The following is a 24,693-nucleotide window of genomic DNA, read 5'->3' on the forward strand; positions in this document are numbered from 1 at the left end:
ACTGAGCCTCCTTCGTCCTGTTACGCGCCCGCTCGCCGGAGCCGGCACTAAGGCTGACCCGCCAGAGGGCCGAGGTGCGGTCCGGGTGGGGAGGGAACGGCCACCCACCTGCCCGTAGTTGGGCATCGATTGGCCCTGCCTGGCGCAGCCCCCGCTCTTCCCGCGGACTGCGGTGCTCATCAGACCTGAGCAGTTGCTCGGTTGGGCTCGCGGAGGGAGCCAGGTGAGCCGTACGAGGAAGGGGGCTGTGGCGTGTTGCTTGCGTGACCCCCGCGTCCGCGATGTCCTCCTCTTCTGCCCAAGTCCACCTGAGCAACCGGGATTGGAGAAGGGGGCGTAGGGCGAGATGGGAGGGAGAACAGAGTAGGAGAGAGGACTGGGTTGGAGAGGGCAGTCTGGGGGAAGGGCATGTGCAGACCTTGCGTGCATGTGTGTGTGTGTGTGTGCGTGTGTGTGTGTGTGTGTGTGGTGCGGCTGCGCAGTTGCCCCTTGCTTCTGTGTACCTTCGTATGTGATGTTTGTCCTCTACAGTCAGTGCTGGGTTCTGTGCCCGCAGGTGCCCAGGTATGTGCTGGGTGGGTCTGTGCCTTCGGGCTTTGCTCTTCGTGTCCGTGCCACGGCCACTGTGGGCCAGTCTCCATTCGTGATTTCATGTATGGTTCTTTTTGTTTTTCGAGAGTAAATTCCTGAAGGAGTTGCTAGGCCTGCCTGCTCTCACCTGGCTGACACCAAGGCCACCCCATTCTCTCAGCAGGCCAGCCCCAGCTTTGGCCACCATGGGGCTGCCTCCAGGCCCAGCCACCCTCCCGCACACACTACTGTTCCTGCCAGCCCTTCTGAGCTCAGGTACACTCTTTTTGGTTCCTTCTAGGAGCCAGATCCCCATCTTTCCCCTCCTTGCCTGCACCTTCCATCTGGTGCCCTCTCTAGGTGGGACAGGCCCCAGGCTCCAAAGCCAGGTTCCCCTCTCCTACTTAACCTACCTTAGGTCCAGCCAGTCCCTGGTGAGAGAACCCTCCCCTGCCTCTTGACCTGCTGCCCCTTTGTAACTGGACCTCATCCTAGTCACAGAACAGTACCAACCTCCTCCAGCCCCTCCTAGAAGCTGCCTGTGTTCTAGGTTGGGGGGAGTTGGCACCGCAAATTGATGGTCACACCTGGGCTGAGAGGGCACTTCAGGAGAATGAGCGTCATGCCTTCACCTGTCGGGTGGCAGGGGGCCCTGGAACCCCTCGATTAGCCTGGTACCTGAATGGACAGCTACAGGAGGCCAGCACCTCAAGACTGCTGAGTGTGGGTGGGGAGGCCTTCTCTGGAGGCACCAGCACCTTTACTGTCACTGCCCACCGGGCCCAGCATGAGCTCAACTGCTCCCTGCAGGACCCTGGCAGTGGCCGGTCAGCCAACGCCTCTGTCATCCTCAATGTGCAATGTGAGTAACTCTGAAGTGGGCAAGGGGAGAGGTTCCTGGACCCCTCGCAGCCATGTGGCTGGTGTTCAGCATGATGTTTAGCAAACACTTAAGCTCTTTGCAAACATTAATTCACTTTATCCTCGCAGTAATCTACAAAGGGATTGTTATTTTTATCTCCATTTTACAAATGAGAGAACTGAGGCACAAAGAGGTTAAGCAATATGCCCAAAGTTATACAGGTGGTAAGAAGCAGAGCCAGGATTCAGATCCAGACATTTTGGTATTTTGGCTCTGATAGGAGTGTCCATCTGGCAGACCATGTTGAATGAAGAGGAGTTTTGTTGGGCTGCATATAAAATTTTTTTTTTTTTGGTACCGGGGATTGAACTTGGGTCTTTGCGCTTGAGAAGCAGGCACCGGAACCACTGAGCTAAATCCCCGGCCCATGCATATAAAATTTTATATTTTTATTTATACACACACACACATACCTTGAAACTTTCTTCTCTTTTAATATTTATTACAATAGTTTTTTTAAAAGGTAGGTGGTACATAGTCTGTGGGTTAGACAGGCCTCCATACTTATCATTATGAAATGCTGCATCTGGTGAGCCTAGCCATCCTATCTCAGTGCCCACTCTGAGAAGTTGAGACCTCTGGGTTCCATCTGGATTTGGGACGAAAGGGCCAGAGTATACAGGGCTGTAGTAAACGTATTATTCTCTCTTTTACACTAGTTAAACCAGAAATTGCTCAGGTCGGGGCTAAGTACCAAGAAGCTGAGGGCCCAGGCCTCCTGGTTGTCCTGTTTGCCCTGGTGCGTGCCAACCCACCTGCCAATGTCACCTGGATTGACCAGGATGGGCCAGTGACTGTCAACACCTCTGACTTCCTGGTGCTGGATGCTCAGAACTATCCCTGGCTCACTAACCACACTGTGCAGCTGCAGCTCCGCAGCCTGGCACACAACCTCTCAGTTGTGGCCACCAATGATGTCGGTGTCACCAGTGCCTCGCTTCCAGGCCCAGGTGAGGAGTGCTAACAACTGGCTCAGCAAAGCCTTAGGTGGGCACAAGGATCACAGTACAGAAATGGGAGGACTTCACTGCCCTGTGGGTGGGCCTTGTGGAATGAGCTGTCCTTAGCCACCTCAGGCAAGGAGAACAGAGGAGTTCAGCCTATGGCATCTCAGGGTCGGGGGTATTGCCCACTTGGAGGCTAACAGTGGACAACCTGCAGGGCTCCTGGCCACCCGGGTGGAAGTGCCACTGCTGGGCATCGTTGTGGCTGGAGGGCTTGCCCTGGGAACCCTAGTGGGGTTCAGCACCTTGGTGGCCTGCCTGGTATGCAGAAAAGAGAAGAAGACCAAAGGTAGGGCCAGGGGCAATAGGGGCAGGGGGTGGCTGGAGGAGTGGCAGTGAGGTTGGGGATAAAGCAATGAGTGGGCCTGGACAGCATGGGTAATTTCTGCCATTTGGCAGGATGTGGCTGCAGATAAGGCAACACATCCCAGGTAGCAGGGACAGGCACTAAGAACCCGGCTCTGGTCCCAAGGCCAGGGCTGGGCATTTGAGAGACTCCTTTCTAGAGGGTCTAGTTCTGGAAGGGCAGGGGCCAGAGTCCACTGTGGGTGGACACACTGAGAATCAGTGGCATGGTTTCTTTCTCCTCAGGCCCCTCCCGACGCCCGTCTCTGATCTCTAGGTAACTCCTCCTGGGGCTGGGTGGATGGGCTGAACCCAAGTGCAGAATGCAGACAGGTGGGAACCTGGGGTTTCTGGGAAGTCTGGGATAGGCTTCAAAGCAGGAGCCTGTGCTTGCTGGTGCCAGGCATATCTCAGCCTTTGTTTCTACTTTGTAGTGACTCTAACAACCTGAAACTCAACAATGTGCGCCTGCCACGGGAGAACATGTCCCTCCCATCCAACCTTCAGCTCAATGACCTCGCTCCAGATTCCAGAGGTACATCCAGGACTCTGGTACTTGCCCCTGCTTTATCTTCAAAAGTGCTGCTGAGAAAAAGAGAGATCCTGGTTCTTAAGGGGGGGCAAGGCTTCATCCAGCACACCACTCATCCTTGACACCATCATCTTTGTCACCCAGCAGAGAAACTAGCAGACCGGCCAATGGCTCGGAACAGCAGCCAGCCAGAACTTCTGGAACCTGACACAGGTGGCCTCCTCACCAGCCAAGGTACTTGGGAGTGGGCCTGCTGCCCTCCTTCTTATGCCCCAGCCCTGTGCTTATGCCAAAGGCCTCTGAATACCAGAGTGCAGAGAGGTCTTCCCTGGGTTCTAGGGAACCAGGATTACTGAGTGCTCTGGGCATCTTTAACCCTGCAGGTTTCATCCGCCTCCCAATGCTGGGTTACATCTATCGAGTGTCCAGTGTGAGCAGTGATGAGATCTGGCTCTGAGCAAGGTGTGTCAGGAGTGCCCTTTGGGCCCAGACATCCAGAACACCCTGCCCCCTGCTCCTCCAGTGCATCCTCTGCCTGGCCATATGGCCAACATGAAGAGGCCATGCTACTGCCACTGGCTGGGGTACCCTAGGGGTCAAGCACATGATCTATTTCACTGGGATTTGACCTGTAGGGCACAGGTATCCTTGGCAAGGCTGCCAGCCAGAACTAAGCCCCTTGTGCTAACTCAGGTTAGGGCCTGCATGCGATGACTGAGCAGATGTAGCTCTTTGGTTAGGTGTGTCCAGGTGTCACCCAGCCCCCAAGTATGGCATGGCCTGCTACATGCCCCACACCTGTACTTGATAGCACCTTGAATAGTAGGCATGGGGGGAGGGCTGTTTATAAATAGGGAAGGCCCTGCATGTCTTCAGTGTCCTTCTTATGCTATGCACCTTCGTTCCCTCAAGGAGAATGCAGTACCCTGCTAGCTGTATAAAATCAAACTTCCCTTTGCACAAGAAACAACCTGTGGCCCAGGGGCCCCTGCCAAGCACAAACTAGTCCCTTTTGCTGCATACCTCTCTGCCCTTCTCCACCCCGTGTCTCTGGCCCTGCATCTTCCTGGACATCACAAGTTATACACTGGATCTTATTTCTTCACTGGGTCCTAAACTCCCACATTGGCCTGACTCCCAGCAATGCCAGTACCTGGTGTTAGCACAAGTCTGGGAAGAAGAGAGGTGACAAGTCTGGTGGAGTCCAGGACTGCATGTAGCTATGCATCAATTTTTACAGTATTAGCACTTTAAGCACATCCCCTAGGGGAGGGGGTGAGGGATGGCCCAGAGCCCTCTGGGATCCCCAGGTTTGGCCTTCCTTTGATTCACTGTGAGTGTCCTGAGCCCTGAGGGTGGACAGTTTCCCTCTCAGCACATCTCCCCTCCCAGGGAACCCCAGCCCTGACCAACCCTGGCTGCCCCATCCGTAGGAAGCCATTTGTCCTACCCCACCTTCTTTAGGTGGGGCTAAAGTAGGTATATAATTCAACAGTTCCAGAAAGTTTAGGGAGACATAGAGAAAGGGAGACTGCATACTCCAAAATGACCTAAGAATGCTTTTAAAAAGCAACATGGAAATGATTGGAAATTAGCAGAATGCAGACTATATTTTTCCCTTGTTTTGTAATTTTTCTTATGTTACTGCCTAGGACAGTGCTGAGCACACAGTAAAATCAATAAACTTAACTGAATGAATGTATTTGCTTTGTTTCTTCAAATATGTTCTTAAATGAAAACAAATTTTTTTGGTGGTACTAGGGATCAAGTCCAGAGCCTTGTGTATACTAACATGTTGTACCACTGAGCTACATCACCAATGCTTAAATGAAGTATTTAAATCACCCAGTATTAATTGGGCATGGTGGCACACCTATAATCCCAGCACTGGGAGGCTGAGGCAGGAGGGTAGCAAGTTCACACCTGGCCCAAGCAATTTAGTGACTAAGCAAGACCCGGTCTTAAAATTTTTTAAATCATTTTTTTTTATAAGGGGTAGGGATGTAGCTCAGTGGGAATGTAGCTCCAACAGACCCTGGGTTTAATCCTCAGTATGAGGGAAAGACTGAGTCAGAGCAGAGCATCTGGCTGATCTGGTGTCAGTGAGACCTGAGCTCTGCATGTGGAAGCATGATGTGATTATGGTTGATTAGAGAATTTGTAAGAAACCATTCCTCTCCCATCTGTGTACACACAGTGTGTATATAAGGCTGGTAGTGTAGCATCTTAATGTTGTCTTCCCCTCCAATTGTTGCCCTGGTTTCTCCCTGTATCAGTACTTGACTCCATTACCCAGTTGCTTGAGCCCAAAACACCTAGAAATCATCCTTGATCTCTTCTGTGACCCACATCTAGGCTCACCGAGTTCTATCGGTTCTGCCTGGTCATTTATCGTTGCCTCAGTAAGAAGGGAACCCTGAAGGATATCAGCAGTCAGCCCTGCTGAGCTTCCCCATTCAGGGTGTTCCCAGTAGCTCACTCCTGTGTGTCTAGTCACATTTCAGCTGTCACCTCAAGGTTCCTTCATGCCTATGCAGTGACATCTCCACGAAAATGCAAAACGACGGGGCTGACTTCCAGAAAGCCGAATTCTACTCTGTACTGCTGGATTTTCCTGATTCCCCTGCCTGCTGTTCATTTCTGCTCCCCATCAGTGCAGTGGTGGAAGTGAAGGCAGGTGGTCTTCAGCAGGGCCACGAGTGGCACCTCAACCACTCAAGACCTGGCCCCAGCAGACCTTTGTTGCAGGTGCCTGCTGTGGACCACCCGTAACCTTCGTGTGGCTTCAGTACCCTCCATTCTCCCTTCTCCTTCAGCTCTTGCCAACACTTTTGCAACCAATTTCCTCCATGAAATGTCTTTCGTTAGAAATCACTAGCAGGGTTTCATATTTCCTGACTGGAGCATAGCAGATATAACTCCACAGTACTTCATGTTGGTCCATCTCTACTAGCACCACTCTACCACAAGCCACACTCATGTCTCACTAGATTACTGTCATAGCAGGCTCCTTGGGACCACAGACAGACAGGAGCCCTAGAAGGAAGGCAGCATTCCCAGCAGAGACCCCCCAGAAAATGAAATTCTGAGAGAAAAATGACTCCCTCAACCAATAAGCAATCAGTTCTGCAACACTGAACACCAGAAAGGGGTCCCCTAATGCAATTATGACACTATCTACCTCTAGACAGCATTGGATCCCACAGGCTGGCTGCTCAGTCCACAAGACCTTTCACTTCAGATGCCAGTCACAAGCCCCATTTTGCTTTACCTGTGCTTTTGACCAACCAGAAATAAATTGGGGTTATTGCAACCCCCTTCTTGGGTTCAAGTGATTTGAGTAGCTCTCAGAACTCAGAGGAACATGTTACTGGCTCATATTACTGGCTCATATTACTGGAACATATTACTGGCTCAGAGGAACATATTACAAGATGGGTGTGGGGGAGGGGTGCAGAGCTTCTATGCCCTCTCCAGGCCGTTACCTTCCAGGAACCTTTATGTGTCTAGCTCTCCAGAAGCTCTCTGAACCTTGGCCTTTGGGTTTATATGGAGAATTCATTACACATGCATGATCGAAATGCTAATGGACACAAAGCACATGATCTAATGCTGGGCTGGGAAAGCCAGCAGGCCCTGTCTGTTGAGATTCTTCAGTACTGCTTCCTGGAGAACATGGTGCAAGACCCCTCCTCAAATGGAGGTCTCAACATCTACTATAGACAAGGTAGGTCAGAGAATTTAAGATTAAATTTCTCTGACTTGCCTTGGGAAAGAGAAATTCTGTTTCTGTGGCCTGCCTTGAGAATAAAAGGGTGCAGGTGAAAGAAGGCAGAAAGTCAGAAGCAGTGGGAGGCTTTCTGAGGCCTGTAGCTCCCCAACATTCTTCTAGTCACGTAGGAAATAATAAGGGCAATGAAGTAATGAGCTAGGAACTGTGGATACAAAAAAAAGTATTGTATCACAAACTGACATAGCATTTTATTTGTAAATTCACTGCCAAATAACTTTAAGAATGAAAGAAAAGCTGGGCTGGTGGCACAGGCTTCTAATGCCAGCACCCAAGAGGCTGAAGCAAGGAGATTGCCAGGAGTTCAAGGCCAGTCCAAACTACATAGACCCGGTCTGAACAAACAAAAACAACAAAGAAAAATAAAACAAAAAGCAAACAAAAGAATGAAAGAAAATAATTTCATCCCTGTCCCTAAAAGAATATCTTTTAAGCTTTACCTCCCAATCTGTGCTCTGTGGGATCTCAAAGATTCAATTCTCGGGCTAGGGATTTAGCTCAGCGGTATAGCGCCTACCTGGAAATCTGAAGGTCCTGAGTTTGATCCCCAGTACCACCCCCCCCAAAAAAATTCAATTCTCAAATCCCCATAGTGGTGTAGATGTGTAACTCTCCTATTAAAAGTAATCTGAATCAGGCAGAGCTGGTCAACAAATGTGAAGTGTTTTCTGGAGGGAGGATTCAGGACAGTGCCAGCCCAGCCTAGCTGCAGAACAGGCAGGTGCCGAGTGGCTGACAAGGATCTGTCATCTCAGACTCCACACAGGCTCCTGGTGTGTCTCAGCTGAGGGTTAGAGCCTCTGCCTCTCCAACTTGGAAGGTGGAGCTGGACGGAGGGGTGAATACTTTCTTGCCTTCAGCCAGAGCTTTAAAATGCTGCCAGGAAAGAGGGAAGAAAACACTGAATATATAGGATGTGCTAGTTGCTACATTTTAGCAAGAACTGCCTTTTAAAGACACTTAAAACTCCAATTTTCTCCCAACTCAGCTTCCAAACCAATTCCTTGGCGTTGTCTTTGAAAATCAACTAGAAATTTGCCCCACTTCCTTCTGAAATGAGTCCCTTTTTCCTTTCTTGCTTGCTTCCATTCATGAGGCCACTTGAGTCTCCTCTAAGCGTGGCTGTCCCTTGCAGGTCCTCACCATCTGAGGCCCTGGCTCTGTTCCTTTCCCCATCCCTGCCTCCTCTGCTGTTCTCTTTATTAAATGGCAATGGTAACTCTAGGCAGGGACATTCTCCATCGCCACAGGACACAATCATAGCAGGTCCAGGACCTGGAGACTCCTCACTACAGCTTGATCAACCCCTCCTGTGGGTCTCACCTGTGAGTTCTTGAATTCTGAGTAGAGGGAAAACAGCAGGTGGAGGGACTGAATCCGACTCCTATAGACAGGAATGTCCAGGATGGCTGAAATGAAGAACAACTCCAAGGAACAGAACCAGACAAACTCTGGGGACTGGGGGGCATTTCTGTTTAGCATATTCAGTCCCTTTCCAGAGGAGATGTGTGACTATGACTTGGAGGCTAAATACCCAGGGAGTAGTCAGAGAAGCCTCAACACCACCCTTCAGGGCTGCCACGCAGCACAACTGGCTTATAGTAGAGACAAAGCCAAGATGCCACTTTCCAGAGCCAGCAAGCTCTTGCAAAAGCCTCGAATGCAGCTATGCTGGGAAAGGCTGGAGGAGCTTACCACAGATCATATCAATGTACTCAGCCAGGCTGCAGTCCATCTCCGCAGTTGGCAGGCTCACCTGTAAGGGTGGGGATGGCCCACATTAAAAAGGCTCAAGTGGAGCCGGGGATTTAGCTCAGTTGTTTCACCACCTGCTGCGTAAGCGCAAGGACCCGAGTTCGATCCCCGGTACCAAAAAAAAAAAATGCTCAAGTGGGGGCCGGGATTTACCTCAGTGGTTCCGCCACCTGCCTCGAAAGCAGAAGGACCCAAGTTTGATCCCCGCTACCAAAAAACCCAAAAAACTACTGACTTCTTATTTTTTTAAACTTTTTGTTTTTGGTACCAGGGATCGAACTCGGGTCCTTACGCTTGCACAGCAGGTGGTGAAACCACTGAGCTAAATCCCCAGCCCTAAACTATTTTTTTTTTTGGTACCGGGGATCGAACTCCTAAACTATTTTTTTGAGACAGAGTCTTGCTATGTAGCTCAGATTGGCCTTGAAATATGTAGCCTCAGCTGCCCTCAAACTCGAAGTGATCTTCCTGCCTCAGCTTCCAGAGTGCTGGGATTACAAGTGTGCACCACGATGCCTGGCTAACTACTGACTTTTTTTTTCTTTTTTTAACTACTGACTTCTTAAAACATTTTTTCTGTTTTTACAAAGAACCAGAGTGCATATAGTTTTACAATTCATTTTCTTCATTTTACAATGTATCATTGTTATTTCTTTATATTAGAGCAAAATAATACCATATAATATTGAATTCCATAGCATTTCATTGAATGGATGTACTATAATCTAGCTATTCAGTTGCCTGATTAAGGGCTGAAGGTGTGTAGCTCACTGGCCTAGCATACATGAGTGCTTGGGTTTAATCTCTAGCACCAAAAAAACAAACAACAAAAACCCCACCTTTCTTCTATACCAAACTTCCACATATACATGGGTTTGTTTCTGTATTATGTGCCAATGATTTGTATGTCTACTCCCATGCAAGTATTTTTTTTTTTCAGTACTGGGGATTAAACTCAGGGTCTTTGCACTGAGCTACATCCCTACCCCTTTTTTAAGACAGTGCCTAGGCTGGGTTGCAACTTGTGATCTTCCTACCTAAGCAGGAGAGTACAGGCATATACTACCAGACCTGGCTCCATGCCGGTATTGTATTATGTACTATAATTTTTTTTTTTTTTTGGCTTTTTGAGACAGGCTTTTCTTATGTAGCCCAGGCCGGCCTTGAACTCACTGTGATCCTCTTGCTTCAGCCTCCTGAGTGCTGGGATTATAGGCATGTGCTATTTACTATGCTATACTTTTATAGTGTGACATCTTATGGGCAAATCCTTTTTTTTTTTCCCTAAAATTTTCATGATATGTTAAATGTTTATTCTTTTTTTCTTTTTCTGTTTCTTTTTTTATTTTATTTTTTGAGACAAGATCTTGCTGTAAAGGCCTGGCTGGCCTTGAACTCATGATCTTTCTATCTCAGTCTCCTGAGTACTGGGATTACAGGCATATACCACTACGCTCAGCTTTAAAAATTTATTCTTGCATATTAACTTTATTATCAACTTTTCAATTTTTAATAAATACAGTAAAAACTCTGATGGAAATGGCATTACACTTATATAATATGTTGGAGAGGACTGATAACTCTATAAAACTGAATCCTTCCATCAAAGAACACAGTTTGAGCCCTCAGTCATTCGTATCTCATTTTATGCCCTCTATTAAAGAATTTTATTGTGGAGTTTTGTTGTTGTTGCTGTTTGCTTGCTTGTTTTTCTTTGTTTGTTTTGAGACAGGGTCTGGCTGCATAGTCCAGACTGGCCTTGAACTTTCTATGTACCCCAGGGTGGCCCTGAACTCAAGATCTTATGCCATGATGTCTGGCTCCATTAAAGTTCTGCAATTTATTTTCAAAAAAGTCTTAGCAATCTTCTTGAATTTTGTTATTCTTTTTTGTTGTTATTGTTACCAGGGATGGAACTTGGGACCTTGCACTTGTGAGGCAGGTGGCGGCACCACTGAGCTAAATCCCTGGCCTGACTTTTGTTATTCTTTGTTTTTTTTTTTTTTTTTTTTTGGTACCAGGGATCAAACTCGGGTCCTTGCGCTTGCGCAGCAGGCAGCGAAACCACTGAGCTAAATCCCGGCCCTCGAATTTTGTTATTCTTAAAACAGGATCTAGGGCTGGGGATTTAGCTCAGTGGTTTTGCCGCCTGCTGCGCAAGCGCAAGGACCCGAGTTTGATGACCAGCACACACACACAAAAAAAGACAGGGTCTCACTATGTAATTCAGGCTGGCTTTGAACTTGCAGTGATCATCCTACCTCAGGCTCCCAAGTGCTAGGATTACAGGTATGTGCCAACATGCCCAGCTTATTCCTGGGTATTTTTTAAAATTTGGAGTGACTGGGGCTGGGGATACAGCTCAGTGGTAAAGCACTTGTCTAGCAAATGTGAGAATCTGGGTTTAATCTTCAACACAGAAAAGAAAAAAAAGAATAATTATAAATGGAACATCAGTTTCTTAGAATAGCATAAACACCTCCTATGGAGGAGATTAAGTCTAAAATAATAATGCAGGAAGTACATATATTCATCAAAGATATGTGTTAGATAGTGTTCACAGTAGCACTACTTTAATAACCAAAAACTAAAAGCTACCCAAATGCCTGTCATAGAATGCATAAATTGTCATATACACATGTAGTAAATGATGGAATAACATATAGTTACAAGAAGAAATAAAGAATCACACAAAACAATATGGATGAATCTCCCATAATATTAAGAACAAGAAGACAGGGGCCGGGTATATAGCTCAGTGGTTCCACTGCCTGCCTCGCAAATGCAAGGTCCTGAGTTTGATCCCCAGTACCAAAAAAAAGAACAACAAGACAGACGTAAAGAATATGTTTGGATTTACAGAAAGTACAAAACCAGGCAAATCTTGGGCCAGGGATTTAGCTCAGTAGTTCCACTGCCTGCCTCATAAGCGCAAGGTCCTGAGTTTGATCCCTGGTACCAAAAAAAACAGGCAAATCAAGAAATCAGGAGTGCTTACCCTGGGAGGTAGGAGCATGTGGGGGCTTCCAGGGAGGTGGTGATGTTCTATCTATTAATCTGATATGCTGGTTACACAAGGATGCTCAGCTGGTGAAAATGGATCAGCATTAAGGATATATGTACATTTATGATCATGTATTATACTTCAATAGTGAGTCAACGGTGAGGAGCTGGGGATATAGCTCAGTACTTGCCTAGTATGCTCCAGGCCCTGGGTTCAATTCCCAGCACCAAAAAAGGTCCATGGTGGTAATACAGGAAAACACTGGGCCCTATAATGAATGCCACATGCTCTTACCTCCTCTGACTTTCCACTCACCTTGCCCAAAAGCGCTTCAAACTCTGGGGACCATTCCTGCATCAGTGTGTCAATGTCAGGCATGGGCCTAAAAGTTCAGAGGTAAATATGAATAGGAAACCTAGACTAATGACATCAGTAATCTGTGGGTCAGGATATTCTAGGATAAGAAGAGATCCTCACTCTGGCATCCTACAATTTCAGGAGAACTTAAGACCATGCAAACCAAATGTACCCAGGGCCTGGGGTTTGGAAGGGCTGGCTAAATAATAATACCAGGGAAATTTCAATCTTTATGTCCATAAGCTAAGCCAGCAGCCATCAACTTTTCAATTTCTAAATAGTAGTTAAAAATGTACTTTCTTTTCAGGACCTCAGGTTGATTATATGTGTCCTGAGGCTTTAGGCTTCTGCTCAGGAGCAGTGGTTCCCAGGTGTTGAAGGGGCCTGTATTGCTGTGGTGACAAATGTGGTATCTCTCACCTGGTGTAGTGCACGGTTGCAGGGGGCTTAGAGCGGTGCAGCTCAGAGATGCTCTCAATCCATGTGTCAATGGCTTTGGGATTCTTTTCTGCATCTTCCAGGCTCTTTACTTTCATGTGTTGCTAAAAAAAAATACAAGGAGTGGGGCTGGGGATTTGGCTCAGTGGTGCCGTGCCTGCCTTGAAAGCACAAGGTCCTGAGTTTGATCCCTGGTACCAGGAGAAAAAAAAAGGAGAGAGCTGACAGCAGTGAAAAAAAATTTTTTCTTTTTTTTTTTGTTACCGGGGATCAAACTCGGGTCCTTGCGCTTGCGCAGCAGGCAGTGAAACCACTGAGCTAAATCCCTGGCCCCCCAAAATTTCTTTTAATGGGGATTGAACCCAGGGCCTTTGCACTAAGCTACATCCCCAGCCCTTCTTTCTTTAATTTTTTGAGACAAGAGTCTCCTTAAATTGACCAGAATGAGATTTGTGATCCTCTTATCTCAGCTTCCCAGAGTGCAGGGATTACAGGCTTGTGCCTCTATGCCTAGCTCTCTTCTTTTCTCCCTATCCATGAGGCGGGAAACTCTGCTCTACCTTGTGTTTCTGCCATGATGTACTGCCTTGTTAAAGGCCCAAAACAATGGGGCTAATCAATACCATTACACTGAGGGCATGACATTTAGCTCAGTGGTGCTGAGCCTGCACAAGGGTGGGGGGGAGATAAAAAAATAATGAACTGAAATGTCCAAAGCTATGAGCCAAAATAAACCTTTTCTCTTTATAAGTTGATTATCTCAAGTATTTGTTATAGTGATGGAAAGATGCCTAATACAGAAGCCCTGTTAAAATTTACTGGAGCCAAGGGAAGGAGGCAGGTCAGGAGGACAGGAATCACTACCTGAAATGTCATTTCACACCTACTAGGATGGCAAAAATTAAAAAGACAAATAACAACAAGTATTGGTATGAAGAAAGTGAAACTCTTATTGCTGATGAACTATAAATGCTGCTGCTACTTTTGAAAACCTTTCATCAGTTTCTCAAAATGTTAAACATAGAGTCACTAGGTAGCCCTACAATTCCCATCCTACCTCTAAATCTGAGAGAAATAATAACATAAGCCCATGCAAAAACCTGTACATTAAAAAAAAAAACCTGTACATGAATGTCCATGACAGCATTAGTAAAAGTGGAAACACCTGGTGAGTAGATATATAAATTGTGGTATATCCACTCAATGGAATAATATTCACCATAAAAAAGGGGTTACTACCAGAGTTTAGGAGAGGAGGGAAATGGGTACAGGGTTTCTTTCTGGAGCAATGAAAATTTTTAAATTAGATAGTGATGAATTGTACAGTTCATTGGCTTTTAGTATATTCAACTCCATGAATTGAAAAGGGTGAATTTTAGGGCATGTAATTATATCTCAATAAAGCTGTTGTTAAAAAATAGAGCTGGCCTGAAGCCACACCCACCCCTTTCATAGGCAGCAGGTCATCTGTATGAACCCAGCAAGGCCTCTGCTCCTGCCCACCCCCTCCAGCTGGTCTCTGGTAGGAGGCCGGGATCTTACTGTGATGTTGTGCTGCTTGGAATTCTCTGTCAACCAGAGAGAGAGCACTGTTGGGTCTGACTGCTTGGTAGATGGTTCATCCAGTACCAACAAGCCAAGGTTGTCAGGCTTTCCATCAGGACGTGGGACCTGGGGAGAAAAAGTTGAGAAGGCAGAAAAATGTGACGTCAATAACAAGGCCACATCTGCTGTTTCCAAAAAGGTGAAAAGGAAAAAGTCTTCTGGTTCATCATTATTTCTGGTATTAAAAAGCATGCTTGTTCATGATATTGTACTAAATACTACCTAATAAAACAACATGTGATCTATGGAAGCTTAACTACAAGGCTGAATTCATGGATAATTAGGAGGCATATATGTGATAATCTTTTATTATATAATGACCTAAAATATTAACAATGAGTATAATTTGGAGGAGAAAGCAAGGTTAAAAACTCAAATGAAATGAACACTATTAAGGTAGCCAATGCTAGTCAAAGAAATTTAGCAGAACTGTTAGAATAGAGGGGTCAGAACAAACATCTAAGGCAGTGATGGTGAACCTTTTCTTAGAGACCCAGTGCCCAAACTGCAACCCCAGACCCACTTATTTATTGCAAAGTGCCAATAATGTAATTAAACCTAAAGACTGAGGTATTAGCTTAGAAAAAACAATTGTTCTGCAATGCTCGGCTGCTGGGGTGACTTGGCTTGCATGCTGAAAGAGAGGGCCCTGCTGCAGCACACATGTTGTAGGTTCCCCACCACAGACCTAAGGAGTCATTTTTAGGATACACTGACTATACCTTTAAGAATGCATCAATATCCCCAACAGCTGGGATAAAATCTGGAATGAATGGTTTCAGCTTGTGGTCCAGGTCAATCAACTGGGGTGTGTACCTAAAGATAATGACCAGGAAGTGGAAGAGCGAGAGAAAGTTACTTCACTATTCAAGCTAGAACTGGTCAAAGGAGATTGGCCTGGTTTCAGACCAGACAGGGAAAGGTTTGGGGCAAGGTAGGGATAGTGGGGTAGAGTGGGAAATCCTAGTTCTCACCTGCTGATGTATTGGAAGAGTTCTTTAATCTCAGCAGACACTGGCAAATGCTCATAATCTGCAGGATCATAGGCCCTGGAGAAAGGAAAACATGGTTCATTCCACATAGTGACCTGAGGACAGCAGAGGTGGTAGAGCCACAGGTCAGCCTGTGTTACTAGGACCTCAGGAGGGCTGGGGATTTAGCTCAGTGGTGCCACTGCCTGCCTCGCAAGCACAAGGTCCTGAGTTTGATCCCCAGTACCAAGAGAAAAAGCTAATGCCCATACTTAGCTTCTAAATACAGGTACTAACTTCAGAGAAATAAAACTAAAGAAGGTAACTCTGGCAATTCTCAACTAGGACCTCAGGAGAGTGACCTCGAGCCTAAAATGGAAATTCTTGTGTGCATGTATAGCTTCTTCGGTATATAAAAATCCTTTGCTATGTATGCAAATTTATTTCCTCTTCCTCAAACTGAGCATGAAGAAAAGAATCATCTTTCAGGTTTACTCAGCAAAAGTTCATGTAATCCCTGAACCCAATTTAGGGTGGATGTACTACATTTTTTTGTTAAATTTGTTTTTTTGAGACAGGGTCTTGCCATATACTTCAAGCTGGTCTTGAACTCACTATGTGCTCGGGTTGGCCTTGAACTCATGGTGATCCTCCTGCCTCAGCCTCCTGAACACCACCACACTCCAGCTAAAGAACATACTAAATTTTTTTTTGTTTTCCGGTACCAGGGATCAAACTCAGGACCTTGCACTTGCAAGGCAGATGCGGTGCCACTGAGCTAAATCCCTGGCCCAAGGATATACTAAATTTGAAGGTAGACTTAGGAAATTGTTCAACTGTTATTAAATATATTGTAATTAATATGCTTTACATTTTTATTTAGTTTTTATGGTATTGGAGACTGAACCCAGCCCTAAGCTACATACCCAGCCCTTTTTCTATTTTTATTTTCAGACAGGGTCTCACTAAATTGCCCAGGGTGGGCTCAAACTTATGATCCTCCTGCCTCAGCCTCCCAGAGTGCAGGGATTACACATGTGTGCTACCACACCTGATTTTAAATTTTTTTGTTTTAAGTGACATTATTGAACTGGGTGAGGAAGTGGAGCCATAAAGGAGTAAATACTGGTTATGTTGACACTCTGAGAGGTGTGAAGATCTTAATGGAGGAGATCAAAAGTGATACTGCAATCTCACTCCTAACTGATATCCTCCTGGTCCAGTACTTAGGCGCTGTCTGCCCCATGGCTGGCATATACTTAGCAAGGGTCTTTCCTCACCCTTCCAGAGGGGCTCCATGCTCTTCGTCATCATCATCTTCCTCAGAATCAGTTTCAGAGGAGTCATCGTCGTCATCATCATCATCATCATCATCGTTTTCATGAAAGCCCCGCTGAGGTGTCAACTGTGAGGTCTTCTTTTCCTGGGTTGGGCACAGTAGGCAGAGAGAGGCTCAGAGACAGAAAATATGATGTTCCTGGGCCCAGCTCTGTATGGCTTGAGCCAGCACCGCTCCCCTTCCCTGGCCCCTGGACATGGGAAGGGAAGGTGACACTCCCCAGAAGAGGCCCAAGACACTTCTTCTGCTCCTGCTCAGGTACAACATGGGTCCCCACTTTCTGGAGCCATATCCTTCTACTTGAGGCTAAGGGTCAAATTCTATCCAATTGATACCTACTGTACCTGTTAGCTGGGAGATCCTGAGAGCTCTGCATAAGCTTTATCTAGACCGCTTTAACTCTAAGATCAGGGACTCTTCAAGAGGATGGCAACTCTAAATACAGTGGGACCTTGGCTCATGAACCTAATTTTTTTCATGATTCTGGTCACAGAATTTGTTCCACAATTCTGGTTGCAACCGAATTGCAAGCATAGTATATAAGACAGGGTCCATGTCTTTGCCTCTGTGGCCTGGAGCCTATGGCAAGCCCTCCCTTTGGACAATGGCCCCCTTTAAAAATAGGTTTAAGGGCCAGGGATTTAGCTCAGTGGTTCCACCACCTGTCTCGCAAGTGGAAGGACACAAGTTCGATCCCTGGTACCAAAAAAAAAAAGTTTAAAAGCTTGAGTCAAACTGGGCGTGGTGGTGCATGCAATCCCAGCACTCAGGAGGCTGAGGCAGGAGGATCATTGTGAGCTTGAAGCCAGCCATGGCTACTGAGTTCGAGGCTAGCCTGAAAACAGTATATAGGGAGTCCCTGTCTCAAAAAAAAAAAAAAGAAAAGAAAAGAAAAAGAAACAAAAGCTTGATTTCCAAATGCTATAAACATTATATTGGTTTCAGTTTCTAAAACTGTTTCATTTATGGTAAAGCAGCTATTAGCGCATAAAATTGTGACACATTACAGGACATCAAAAATTGGTTCTTGGGCCTGGGATTTAGCTCAGTGGTGCTGCCGCCTGCCTCAAAAGCGCAAGGTCCCGAGTTCAATGCCTGGTCCCCCCCCACCAAATTAGTTCTTTTAGCCAGGTGCACACCTGTAATCCCAGCACTTGGGATGCTGAGCCAGGAGGATCACCATGAGTTTGAGGCCAACCTGGACTACATAGTGAGACCCTGTCTCAACCCCCTTCCAAAAAAAAAAAAAAAAAGAAAAAAAATTGGTTCTTTTTTTGTGTGTACTAAGAATTGAATTCAGGACTTTTGCACTGACCTACAACCCAGCCCCTTTATTATTTTTCAAACAAGGTCTTGCTAAGTCACTAAGTTACCTAAGATAGGCTCAAACTTATGATCCTACTGCCTGTTTTCCAAAATGCTGGGATTATGGCCATGCACCATCACATTTAGCTCAAAGTTTTTGTTCTTAAAGGACAAATGTAACCAGTGGGTCATCTGCTAAGGCTAAACACAAATGGCTGTTATTGAGAGCACGTGTGCAACTCCTACCTAGCTAGAGATGTAGGCATCTTTCCATCTTTCAGAAACAGGGTCTCTGTGTTCATAGAGTAGCAAAGGGACATTTATCTGTATCTTAAGACCTGAAAATTAAAATTTCTTTCACAAAATATTGTCAGCACCATAAGTTTGACAATGAAAACAATGCCTAGACCAATCATTCTGAATAAGAATCACAAGAAATGCTTACTAAAAATATAAATTCTTAGGCTTTTACCTTTGAGATTCCAGGTGGGAACTGGGATCTATATTTCTAAAAATAAGTGTTCAAAGGGCCGGGGATTGAGTAGTAGAACAGCACTTGTTAGTATGCATGAGGCCCCAGGTTCGATCTCCAACACCAAAAAAAAAAGTATTCCAGTTGATTCTTATGGTCAGTAAAGTATGTGAAAACACTGGCCTACTTTCTATCAAGTTTCTCACCAAAAAGTCAGTTCTAAGAGTAGGCTTGGGTTAGGGATATAGCTCAGAGGCACAGTGCTTCCCTAGCACACGTAAAGCCCTGGGTTTGATCCCCATTGCCAGGTCAGGCTGGGGGCAGGGGGTTGGATGCTTTATTTCTGAAATGTTTCAAAGTCTCAAGGCGCCTTGCTTCTACTTTTCCTCTATGAGTTCAAAGGAACCCAAGCCCTAGCAGAGAGTATTTAGGAAATGTTTCCTGCTGAGCTGGTGTTATCTAAAAGTAAGGTTCTGTGAGAAGTTGTGGGTTATACTGCACCTTGTTATTTTCCTTTTCGAACTCATCACTGCAGTTATCAGCCATAGTCTTGATAGGAAGACGGGAAGAATGTGGAAGTCCTTAAAAGAAGTTTGGCCTTTAGGTTATTGTTTAAATGATTTTTAAAGAAAAACATGTTCAATTTATAATATGTTGTACTTTAATCTTTTTGTTTTGTTTTGTTTTGTTGAGACAAGGTCTTGCTTTGTAGTTCAGGCTGGCCTTGAGCTCACTATGTAGTCCAAGCTGGGCTCAAACTTGTGGCGATCCTCCTGCCTCAGCCTCCAAGTGCTGGGATTATAGGCATGCGCTACCACGCCCAGCCTATTTTAACTATTTTACAGGACAGTGTTCATAAGAACATCAAAGTAGAGAATAGGAAACTGAATTCTAGTCATAGTTTTGTCAACTCAATTCAAGATAAAATTATTATTATTATTATTATTTTTATTTATTTTTTTTTTGGTACCGGGGATGGAACTTCAGACCTTGTACTTGCAAGGCAGGCAGCAGCACTGAGCTAAATCCCTGGCTCAAGATACAATTATTAAACATTACTGTACTTTAGGCATTGGGTTAGAAATTATACAATTTCAGCTGAAACTTTTTTTTTTTTTGGTCCTGGGGATCGAACTCAGGACCTTGTGCTTGCGAGGCAGGTGGTGGAACCACTGAGCTAAATCCCCAGAAATTATATAATTGATTATATGCTAGTATATAAATAATATAAACTCTGTCCTTAGTTACCCCTTGGTAAAAAAGTGCTAGTAACTAGTAAAGTAAAAAGAATGCTAGGGCTGGGGATTTAGCTCAGTGGTTTTGCCACCTGCTGCGCAAGCACAAGGACCCGAGTTTGATCCCTGGTACCAAATAAATAAATAAATAAATAAATAAGAATGCTGGATGGGGCTGGGATTTAACTCAGTGGTTCCACTGCCTGCTTCTCAAGCACAAGGTCCTGAGTTCAATCCCCGGTACCAAAAAAAAAAAAAAAAAGCTACGAAAAGAATGCTAGATCAATAGTGAAAAGCCTGGATATGAAGGGCAATTCTATCATGTGGACAAAATAACTTAGCCTCTGAGTCTCATTATTCCTCCCTCTACATGGGCTCAGTATTATCTCTCACTGAAGACTGCAGAAAAGACAGAATGAGAAGATTCACATGAAAGAAACTGATCTAGCTGGGGATGTAGCTCAGTGGCGCTATGCTTATCTGGCAAGTGCAAGGTCCTGAGTTCAATCCCAGGCACCAAAAAAAAAGAAACCGACTAATCTAGAGCACAGCATATAATAGCATAAATTATCCATATGCATAAGATAAGAGCAATAAATATTTTGAACAACTGAAACTATAATCAGATGCAGGGTGTTACCTGGCATGAAAATATGTTAAATGACTTCTAAATCAAGTAAGTGCAAATTAAACGCCAATTTTTTGACTTACTAAATTAGGCAGCTGAAATAAATTATTAATTATAATGTTCACAGCTGGCAAGAGCATAAATACGCTCAAGGCAAAAATCTGGTGGCCAAAAAAAAAAAAACGTCTGGTGGCCAAGTGTATACCAAAACAACAGGAAGCGGGGACTCAAGTAGACAGTCATACACCTCTAGTCATAGCAGCATTACTAGCAAGAGCCAAAAGGTGAAAACAACCCTAGGGTCTACCAACATATGAATGGATAAGCAAAGTATCCATACAGTGGATTATTCAGCCATAAAGGGAATAAAATTCTTTTTTTTTAGTGAGAGGAGATAAAATTCTGACACACACTACAGCATAAAGGAACCTTGAAACACTGTGATACATGAAATAATCCAGCCACAAAAGGACAAATACAGTATGATTTCTCTTATGAGATACCTAGAATAGGCAAGTTCATAAAGACAAAGTAGACTAGTGGTTACCAGGGACTGGCAAATTATTGTTTAATAGGTATATAATTACTGTTTAGTAGGTATCAGAGTTTCTGTTCAGATAATGAAAGAGTTCTGGAAATAGACAGTGGTGATGGTTACTCAATATTGTGAGTGTATTTGATGCCATTTAATTTACATTTAAAAATTGTTTTTAAAAAATAAACAAAAACCAAAACAATAAGGTTAAAATGGTAAACTGGGTATGCTGGTGCATGCCTTTACTCCTAGCACCCGGAAGGCTGAGGTAAGAGGATGGGTCATCACAAGCTAAGAACAACCTGGGCTACACAGTGAGTCCTAAGCCTGAACTACATAGAGATACCCTATCTCAAAAAAAAAAAAAAAAAAGTTAAAATGATAAATTTTATGATATGTATTTTACCACAATAAACAAACAAAAATCCCAAGCGTCATCTTTAAGTGTCAACTCAGCAATCAAATCCTGCCATGTGTGGTGATGCACACCTGTAATCCCAGCACTCAGAAGACTGAGACAGGAGGATCACTGGACATTTGAGGCCAGCTAGGGATACATAGTGAATTCAAGACTAGCCTGAACAATATATCAAGACCCCATCTCAAAAAACAAACAACAACAACAAAAAGTCAAATCCAATGCACCAGCAAGCTAATGATTCTTTCTTTTTCTTTTTTTTTTTCCAGTACCAGGGATTGAACTCAGGACCTCACACTTACCAGGCAGACATGGTGCCACTGAGCTATATATCCCCAGCCCCATGATTCTATAACAATAATCTATCTTGCATTTCCCTCTGATCTCTATTCTGGATTTCCTTGCCACAGTCCAAACCATCATCATCTCTACTGAGCCACTGCCAATTCTTCCCCACTTTCTCTTTTGTACCCTTCAACCCACTCTACACACACCAGCAATCCCAGCATTCTGGGAGGTTGGAGCAGGAGAATGGCAAGTTTGAGCCCAGGTGAGGTAGCTCAGTTGGAAGGCCCTGGGTTCAATTTCCAGTACTGCAAACAATAACAAAACAGGGACTAGGTGTGTGGCTCAGTGGAAGAGGGCTTGCCTGTCATGCAGGAACAAAGACATCACAGCATCACAAACAAACAAACAAAAAAAGCAAAAAACCCAGGAACCCCTTGCAGACTGTGAGCAGAGCAGTAATGGGAAAGGTAACATTGTTGGGTTGAAGGAGGATCCTGCAATCTGGCAAGCTGTGATTTCTCCCTCCTTCCTTAAACAGAACAGAAACAATGACAAGTGAAGTAACTTGACTATGAAAATCAACATTTGCTATTATAAACCCTGACCCTGTTGAAGTCAAACACGTATGCATCCTGCTCGTTGTTTGGGAGCCATTTCTCTGTCCTTTTCATCCTCTTACCTCGGTGTCCTGGGGTTGGAGTACAAATACTTGGAATCTCTTCAGAGTCGTTAATCTCTAGACGCTCATCATATGTCTGGTTCTCAACAATCTTGGTCTAGCAAAAGGAGGTGATTGCTTAGCTCTTATGATGGGACATATATTAAGCATTCTGCCAGAAGCATGGATTCATCTTCTTCACCTAAGACACCAGTTTTCCATAAAACCTTTATCCCCATCCAAACTTTCCTGAAGGTTTCTTGGCCTCAAGTCCAGCAGTTAAACCATTCTGCTGCAGCTTTTAACAAATTTTGTTTTTTGTACCGGGGATCGAACTCAGGACCTTGCACCTGCAAGGCAGGCAGCGGAACCACTGAGCTAAATCTCCGGCCCCTGCTGCAGCTTTTATTGAGGAACTGCTGGCAGGCTGGCTGGGAATTATGAAGAAAAACGACAGTCAACTACTCCACGGCTCCCCTAAAGCTGTCTTCCTATGAAGGTCAATTTTCTCAAAGCTGCTGGGATTTCTAGGGGAAACTAGAAGTAAGAGCTGGGGGGGGGGGGCGGGGTACCGAAGACAGGGTAAACCTCAGGCTCTCTCTGAGTCTCACCCAGTAATACTAAAGCATCACCCATCTCCACTCGTTTTGCTGATCGGATTCCACTTAAGTTGCCTGGAGAGTAAAGGAAACAGGAATTTGGTGGTGGGAGGGGGAAGGAGAGAAGAGCTGTTATGGAGATGGGAAGAGGTGTCTGAGAGTAGGTCAAGCGGAGTCCTCTTGAGAGGGCAGACGGCAGTTCCTTTTCTGTGGGGTGAGTACGAATTACCTGGAGCCCCTCTGAATCCGTCTCCGCTAAATGGAAAGAACCCCAGCCTAGGACTGGGGTCCCTCTCCAGTCTCAGGCCAGGACACTTCAAGGATCCGACTTGGAGCAGCTCTCCAGTTGTCAGTCGCTAGGCGAAAGAAAAACAAAGAATCGCGAGACTTGGTTTTATCATCGTGAGACCTCTGTTCATCCGCTCGTTATGCTTCTTCCAGCGTAGGCTCTCTGGGCGCAGGAAAGAGTAGGCGTCCCATATAAAGCTTCTCTGGGCACTCTGGGCGGCAAAGTCATCTGTTTGTCTATGGTTTTAGTACATGCGTCTGTTGCGCCACCTAGCGGTCGAAAGTGGCAGAGCCGACCGACGGATTGTTCTCCAAACCAAAACAGGATTTTTCCCTTTAGGGCAAGCCTCGCTGGGCCTGCAGTTTTCCTAGGTCAGTCTAATCAGAATTTAGACACCCTTTCCAGGAAACATTGCAAGCACTTTTTAAGTTCTTTTACATTACAGTCCTTCCCTGTCACCGTATCCATTGCATAGTTCATACTTACACTAACAAATTATTCTTAGTTTATCTGAGATTTAAATTTAACTCTGTGATCTGCATTTTTGCTAAAGAAGATTGTGAGCTTCTTTAAGACAGAATGTGTCCATTTAATTTTTAAACCCTTTCTAGCCTCAGTGCCTTTCATAGAGTAGATATTTTTAAAATGCTCACTGGGCTGTGTCTCTCTGGCGGCATCAGTCCACGCACACCTCCTCCCCAGGCCTCAAAAAATTGAGGGAATCAAGGATTTTCTGCTAAGAGCTAGACGGAAGGATGCCAAATCTGTCAAATAAAGAACAAAAATAATGTGAAATTTAAAATTCGATATAGCAGGTATCTTTACACCTTGGTTAACACAGTTAAGGAGAAAGCAGAGAAACTGAAGCCATACCTGCCCCTGGTATGGCAGTAAAGGAGCTGAAATGAACCAGACAGACTGATGTGAAGTGTATTAAAATCTTTAAAAGTAGAAAAAATGCTCAGTAGGTGGCTGAGTCAAGGAATGAGTGAATGAAGAGGTAAGGAACAAATATTTTTAAACTACAGGCAATTTTTGAAGTCAAGGATAAAGAAACTTAGAGTAATAGAAATTCAACACTAAAAACATACCAGTAGAAGACAAGGAAAGTGACTTTAAAAAGAAAATTAGAAATGTGCTGGTGGACACCTGTGATCCTAGCACTTGGGAGGCTAATGCAGGTGGATTACTGCCAGTTGGAGGCCAGCCTGGAACTACATAGCAAGACCCTGTCTCAAAAAAAAAAAAAAAAAAAAGCTAGAAGGAAAGAATTTGAGGGCCAGGGATTTAGCTCAGTGGTTCTGCTGCCTGGCTCGAAGGCAAGGCACATGGTCCCAAGTTTGATCCCTGGTACCAAAAATAAATAAATAAGTAAAAGTAAAGAATTTGAATGTTTTGCCACAAAGAAATGATAAATGTTTAAGGTGATAGTTATGCTTACTCTGATTTTTGTGTGTCAATTTAATCTTAATTTTAATTGTTTTGGTTCTAGGGATTGAACCCAAGGATGCATGCAAGGCGAGTGCTCTACCACTGAGCTATTGAACTACATTCCTAGCCTCGTCCTCTTTTTTTAATTTTTTTTTTTTCTGTACCAGGGATTGAACTCAGGACCTTGTGCTTGCAAGGCAGGT

At 44.9% G+C, this 24,693-nt stretch overlaps 2 protein-coding genes and 1 pseudogene across 18 annotated transcripts; 2 read left to right on the forward strand and 1 right to left on the reverse strand.

Moving 5' to 3' along the window:
• Positions 1-19: 19 nt before the first annotated feature.
• Positions 20-5,075, forward strand: Tmem25 (transmembrane protein 25). 16 transcript variants are annotated; one of them, XM_004856710.4, is made up of 9 exons: positions 20-223; positions 752-846; positions 1,121-1,432; positions 2,152-2,442; positions 2,654-2,785; positions 3,088-3,118; positions 3,276-3,376; positions 3,518-3,607; positions 3,757-5,075. In XM_004856710.4, the coding sequence occupies exons 2-9, from the start codon at positions 777-779 to the stop codon at positions 3,828-3,830; spliced, it is 1,101 nt and encodes a 366-aa protein (XP_004856767.1). In that variant the 5' UTR covers positions 20-223; positions 752-776; the 3' UTR covers positions 3,831-5,075. The 16 variants fall into 16 exon arrangements, 12 of the variants coding, with proteins under 12 accessions (XP_004856767.1, XP_087068587.1, XP_004856766.1 ...); XM_087212461.1 differs by having other exon boundaries at positions 44-223; positions 755-846; positions 3,521-3,607; XM_004856709.4 differs by having other exon boundaries at positions 50-223; positions 755-846.
• Positions 5,076-7,327: 2,252 nt separating this feature from the next.
• Positions 7,328-23,223, reverse strand: Ift46 (intraflagellar transport 46). 2 transcript variants are annotated; one of them, XM_004856715.4, is made up of 12 exons: positions 23,000-23,223; positions 22,193-22,289; positions 18,911-18,990; positions 16,574-16,716; positions 15,297-15,371; positions 15,045-15,138; positions 14,260-14,388; positions 12,700-12,821; positions 12,238-12,304; positions 8,859-8,919; positions 8,487-8,572; positions 7,328-8,039 (listed from the first exon to the last, which is right to left on the reverse strand). In XM_004856715.4, the coding sequence occupies exons 3-12, from the start codon at positions 18,953-18,955 to the stop codon at positions 7,944-7,946; spliced, it is 918 nt and encodes a 305-aa protein (XP_004856772.1). In that variant the 5' UTR covers positions 18,956-18,990; positions 22,193-22,289; positions 23,000-23,223; the 3' UTR covers positions 7,328-7,943. The 2 variants fall into 2 exon arrangements, with proteins under 2 accessions (XP_004856772.1, XP_021093353.1); XM_021237694.2 differs by having other exon boundaries at positions 8,487-8,547; positions 23,000-23,189.
• LOC147827938 (large ribosomal subunit protein eL38 pseudogene) lies at positions 21,034-23,967 on the forward strand (annotated as a pseudogene).
• Positions 23,968-24,693: the final 726 nt, after the last annotated feature.

The sequence above is a fragment of the Heterocephalus glaber genome, unplaced genomic scaffold (genome assembly GCF_053883595.1).
Source record: "Heterocephalus glaber isolate CG9 unplaced genomic scaffold, H.glaber_assembly_v1.0 deba00001429, whole genome shotgun sequence".
Classification (NCBI taxonomy): domain Eukaryota; kingdom Metazoa; phylum Chordata; class Mammalia; order Rodentia; family Bathyergidae; genus Heterocephalus; species Heterocephalus glaber.